This window comes from Octodon degus, unplaced genomic scaffold (assembly GCF_000260255.1).
Source record: "Octodon degus isolate 3935 unplaced genomic scaffold, OctDeg1.0 scaffold00122, whole genome shotgun sequence".
In the NCBI taxonomy this organism is placed as follows: domain Eukaryota; kingdom Metazoa; phylum Chordata; class Mammalia; order Rodentia; family Octodontidae; genus Octodon; species Octodon degus.
Window position 1 is genome coordinate 3,447,713 of NW_004524698.1, and position 6,239 is coordinate 3,453,951.

The window sequence follows — 6,239 nt, forward strand, 5'->3', positions numbered from 1 at the left end:
TGTGAATGCTGCTCGTGCAGGTGCCTGTGAGCTGTTCCATCTGCAGGCAGCTAAAGCCCCTCTTAATCATTCTTTTCTTCTCCTTGATAATGCCTGTATTCTGGCTTCAGCTCCCATGTATTTTTGTGGATGCCTTTTACATTCTGAATACCAATTTCTTTCAGTATTTCCTTCAGGTATCCCTAAAAACAAAAACAAAACACAAACCATCTTAACATGAGATTACGAAGGCAGAAAACAAAGTTAAAAATAAATAAACCAAAACACATTTAATAACAAAAATTATGATCCTAAAAGCTGGACAAGATTTTCCATTTAAGAGGTTTAATAAACTGCCTTGATTCTGCACAGCAAAACGTAACCCCATAAAATGAATGACCACTTGCGTTGAAGGGGTGGAAGTCCTTAATGCCCGACAATCTGAAAGCTTAAAAAAAAAGCTAGCGGAAAACAGATATGACTGCTGCTCCATGTTTATTAACATGACCCAGCACACCAATTTGCCCTTGAGTTCTGCAGCTTCAAGGACTCAGCTCACAATTAGACGGCAGCCACTGATTTCTGTAGTAGTAGGATATATCAAAAATGACAAATATGTTTTGGATGGGAAGATAGTATTCAATGAAGCAAGCACATGACATATATCAAGAATTCTCAGGTCTAAGGTGCATCAAGGTTGTGTATCACACCATTCATTTTTCCCATGTAATATGGAAAGTTATTACTTGTGTTTACTATCATTTGGACATTGCCTATGCTTGCCACAGACAATGAGGAATAAAAAGTGATAAGACATGCTAAAAACCACCAGGCTGCAGCTTTTGTTACAGTTTGTCTGGATGTCCCCCCAAAGCTTCATGTAGCAGTGGGAGGTAGGTTTCTCAGAGGTGGCTGAATCTAGAGTTTGTGACTGATTCATGGTCTGATACTGGGATTAAGGATGTGAGTGCTATACTCATCCTAGCGTGGGTAGCCTGCATACAATACAGGGACAGCAATAAGCATGTCTTCTCTGTTCTCTCTTGTTGCTTTTGCTGTCTTCTGCCACCATGAACTGTGCCACTCTACCCTGGAGCCAGCCAATTGTAGACTGAAACCTCTACAAACTGTGAGCTAAAAAAACCCTTTCCTCTTGTAACTTTGAGTGTTGAGTATTTTGACTCAGCAATGAAAGAAGTAACTCAGACAGCTCTCCTGCGGTAAGGTTCCCTATTATGGTATTTTTGATTCCTGAAAATTCAATAAACATGAAACTACTAGAGTCATGGAAGTGATGACTATATTTAATATTAAACATTTTATTAAATATTAATATTTAGAGCAGTGCTTATGGATGAATCAAGACTACCTGTATCAGAACTTAGATACAATGCTATAGTAAGCCTTACTCTGGGCCCAGAAATATGCATTTTAATAAGTCCTCACAGGACTCATTTAACTAAAGCTCCACCATACCTCTTTTAAGGAATTCCACTTCTAGGCCAGATAGCTCAGTGGAATAAGTGCTTGCCTGCCAAATGCAAGGTCCTGAGTTTGATCCCTGGTATCACACACACACACACACACACACACACACACACACCCCCCCACCCCACAATTGGAAGCCAGAGAGATCAGCAGAATAAGCACTTCCCTGGCAAGTACAAGGGTCTGAGTTCAATCCCCGGTTTCAGGAGAAAAAAAAAAAAAAAAAAAAAAAAAATTCCAGTTCTGCTACTGTAGGATATTTGAGCCTTACCACACTGAACATTATGTATTATCAACACGACCTAATGGCACCTCACACTGATTGGGATAATGCTATATAATCCCAAAGTCCTTTTAGTTAGCTATCCATATAATTCTAATAGTATAAGGCTGCAGATATAGCTCACAGATATATACAGCTCAGATATATGGGAGAGTGTTTGATCAGCATGTGAAAGAACCTGGATTCAAAGCCTAGTATCACTATAAAAAAAAAGTAGAAATATTACAGCTGATTAGCACTAGGACTACACAAAGGTTGTTTAGAAGGCCGTGGATGGGTCAGCTCTCTCCCCTGGGCAGCCTTCCCATCCAGCAGTCAGGCCCCAGCAGGTGGCAGCAATGAACCAAGTGAGCCCTGGGTTCCCTCAGGCAGCTCACCCTGCTTCCCACACCTTCTACAGTGGGCTTCACAGAAAGACCCCTCGGAATGAACAAGCATAAAGCCTGAGGCATCCAGTTAATATGGACATCTGTCATCTGTTACTTTGTATTACACTTAAAAGTCAAACGTTGTTCAGAAGCTACTTTCTAATTAAACTGGATTCACGAAAGGAAAACGATGGGTTCGAAAGGAAAACGATGGGTTAGACACAAATGATTGTTTTGGGGATCAAGAATGACATCTTTGTAAAATTCCAAAGAACAGTTTATTGTGAAGCTGGCTAAGATCCTGTTGCACAAACAAACAACTGTGGATACACTGTAATGGGTCAACAATGAAAACAGCAGTAACTATGAGCATTTTGGCACCCTGAGAGAAGAGACATTCTCTGACACTTCTCATGTGCCTGTCTACAATCTAGATGTAAAAATTTAAAAGACTCAAAAGGGTTAAAAACAAAATGTTAAAGTCTTTCCTTTCTGTGTCTTCGCCTCCTGAGTGCTAGGAGTACATTGTAGGCAGGCCATACTGTACCTGGTTAAAGAAAGTCTTAGTGTATTGACTGAATTGCTTTCACATGTAGTCCACTCTCATTATGGCAATCTAGTATAATATTTGAGATAACATTTATATATGAAGATGCCACTCTCTTCCTTGTAACAAGGAAATGATATAATCAAAGTCTATTGATCTGTCATGTTAATGACACAAGATTAGGGCCACAATGTCTAACTATAGTACAGATTTGGGTGGGAGAGGTTTTCAAAGTCCTGGATTTTAGGATGCTTCAGGTCACAGTCACAGATCATTTTACTTTAACCAAATCAATTACCTTGGCTAGGAAATGGGCACAAAGCATTAGAAGAAAAACCCAGAGTGATGATAGGAAAAAGAAGGTTAAAAAAAAAATCTGAGAAAAGAAGATATAAATAATGAGGGGGCCGGGGAGATGGCTCAGTAGAATAAGTGCTTCCCTGGCAAGCACAAGGGCCTGAGTTCAAACCGTGGGATTTATGGGAAGGCCTACTTTCCCCCACCGGCCTCTTCTTCACACACACTTGCTCATTCTCTCTCTGCATACTTTTGAGGTTTTACAGCCCCCGCAGCCCGTAGACTTCCCTTTCTCTGTAATGCTTACTTCCTTCCCTCAACTCTGAACCTCACTGGACATGGTGGCACATATCATTAATCACAGCCTTGGGGGACTGAAGCAGGAAGATCTTGAGTTCAAGAATACTGGGGCTAAACATTTTGGCCCTAGCCTTCCAAGGTCAATTAAGACTCAGGACATATGAGAACTTGTACTATAACATCATGTAACTCAGTAGTGTCCCAAATTTTCTGATCAAGGAGATTATGGGGCTGAAAAGGAAAGTGATTGATGATGTAGAGTGTGCCTAAGGAGAGTCACATGGAGAGAAAACATTCTCTCAGGCTTTCACAGAGAGCACATTGGCCAAGCAATGGCTGTGACTCATCCACATCGCTGACACTGACAAAGGATCTAAAATCTGAGGTACAGGATCTCAGGATAAATTCTGAGGGGATTTGACTGACCTTATCAGATCCAAAAGCTACAACTCTTGTTGCATAGGTCTTGCTTTATCTTGGTCTTAACCATCCAGAAGAAAAGTATAAAAATGAAGTATAAGAAGTAAAGCCATAGTGCTATGTTGAGCTGTAGGGGACTCAGGTCAACAATTTCTGACATTGCCAGTCAAGAGGAAGTCCCAATATGGACTATTGGACTCTTTTAGAGTATTTTGCTGAGTTAACACACCTATAATATTCAAATGATGGAACTAAACAAAAAAGGGGATACAGATGAATGTCCATTTTGTATCTGTGTATTCAAAATGGTTAGGATAGATATATAGTTACATTCTCTGAATGAATAGAGGGATTTGTTCTAATAGTGTTTGTAAATAGGATATCATGTCTACATCTTGTACAGCAAATAACCACTAGGAAGAGAGTATGCAATGTGTTAATTATTGAAACTGTCCTACCAATTTGATTTGAAACTGTCTCACTGCTATTTGTTACTGAATAAAATTATGGAGAAAAAAAAAAATGAAAAAAAGAGTACCTGGGCTAGCTAGTGAATTCAAGGCCATCCTAGACTGCATAGCAAGACCCTATCTCAAAGAACAAAACATACTTGACAAACATTTGAACCTCTCATCCTTAAGAGTAGGCTCAAGTGTTGCTTTCCCCGAGAAACTTTCCCTAACAACTTCACCTTTTAGATTTACACACATACACACTTCAATGATGACCCTTATTATACTGTATTCTAATCCTTTATTTAGAATACAGTATATTCTAATGCCCCTCTCTTGTCTCAAACCACATGTGCATTATTACAATGCACATCACAGAGACTGGATGTACTTACTTGGGGCAAACAGGATCTGTTTAAAAGTGACCAGGCAGCTAAGAGGACTAGATGGCAAGGGGAGAGAACACAGAAGGTCCACAGGAATAAACTATGAAACACTAGCTCTTACTTTTACAACTTAGGTGCTGACCCATTTTTTTAAATCTTTTATTTATTTGGTACAGGGTCTTGCTACGCAGCTCAGACTTGTAGTGATTCCCCTGTCTCAGTCTCCCCAGAGCTGGGATTACAGGTGTGCACCGCCATGTCTGATTTCAGTGACCAATGCAGTGAGAGCTGGCATGACATGTGGTACCAGGGACTGAAACCAGTTCCATGCAATTGCCAGGCAGGCACTTAGACTGCTGAATGTAGGTAGTCTCGAAAGGCTCAACAACCTGCTATTTTGTATTTTAGTTTGTTCTTCTCTTCCTTCTCTCCCTGTGCCCCCTGTCATTTCTATCTTTTCCTCTACAAGTATGGCAATAAAATGGAACATTCATCTGCATTTCATTTCATCAGGCATTATAAGTATTACATCTGTAATAATTATATTTCTAGAACTCGATTTAAAACATATGCCTTTATAGGAAGCTAATCAACTTTTTTAAAAAAATGTATTTGGTACAGGGTCTTACAACACAGCTCGGACTTGTAGTGATGCTCCTATTTCAGCCTCCCCAGCTCTGGGATTACAGGAGTGTGCTACCATTCCAGATCTCCAGGGCTGGCTCAGTGCACTGAGGGGCAGGGCCAGCGTAACTTGTGGTGCCAGGGATCAAACTCAGGTCCCTGTGCTTGCCGAAGCAGGGGCTTAGTCTGCTGAGCTATCTCGCTGGCCTTGCTACTAAACTTTTATAGTCACAAAAATTTCTCCAGAAGGTTGAGCCAAATATGCAATATGCAAATCTATACCAATGATGGCACAAGGCTTTGCCAAGGGAAATGCATTTTATGCTTTTTTAAAAAGTGATCCAACTGCAAGCAGCACTGATTGTTTCTGTGCTAATCAAAGTATTATTTCATCTTTATGTCATTTTTGTGTAACTGTGACTCCTTTGAGGTCAACATAACAGAGAACTTATGAAGTTAAAGCTGTTAGTGGCTCCAAAGCACCAAGTTCTTTAGCTGCATGTTAAGAATACACTGTGAAATAGGGCAACAGTATTTTTTACTATTTCAGACATAAAAAAAATATGAACTGGTGAGGGAAAGTGATGCTGGTGACTTCTCAGACCACGGCCCATGTCTGCCTTGCTGTGCTTTCCTTCTCTCGTTTTTATGCCCTCTTTCTATTAGACCTGGCCCTGGCTTCCTTTCAGTATTCCACCGGCTGTTTGTTTTCTTCTCTTTGAACATGATGCAGCACAGAGGTGGGTAATGACATGGTTAAGGCATAAACCCTGTTGTACGCTACTTTACACTTAATTCAAATTTAGAAAAAATTAATTATTACATTAATATTTATATACTGCTAAACTATCTCACCAGCAACAGGACTTCACCTGTATGTATTAGCAAATACTCCATATATTTGACTATTTCAGATAAAGTTTATTTCTTTGGGGCAAGAACTTGCAACTGTGTTTTAAGTTCTAAATTGGGCTTGGTGGCACACACCTGTAATCCGATCACTGGGGAGGCTGAGGCAAGAGGATGGCCACAAGTTTGGGACCAGCCTATCAACCTTGAATTATCAACCTTGTCTCCAAAAAAAAAAAAAAAAAA

General features: G+C 40.1%; 1 protein-coding gene across 1 annotated transcript in view; it reads right to left on the reverse strand.

Annotated features, from left to right (window-relative positions):
- Positions 1-6: 6 nt before the first annotated feature.
- Positions 7-6,239, reverse strand: part of Gtf2f2 (general transcription factor IIF subunit 2) — a 156,044-nt gene continuing 149,811 nt past the window's right edge. Inside the window, exon 8 of the mRNA XM_004640274.2 lies at positions 7-182. Within this exon, the coding sequence (XP_004640331.1) occupies positions 63-182 (120 nt within the window). The 3' untranslated portion in view covers positions 7-62. The remainder of the gene's footprint in view (positions 183-6,239) is intronic.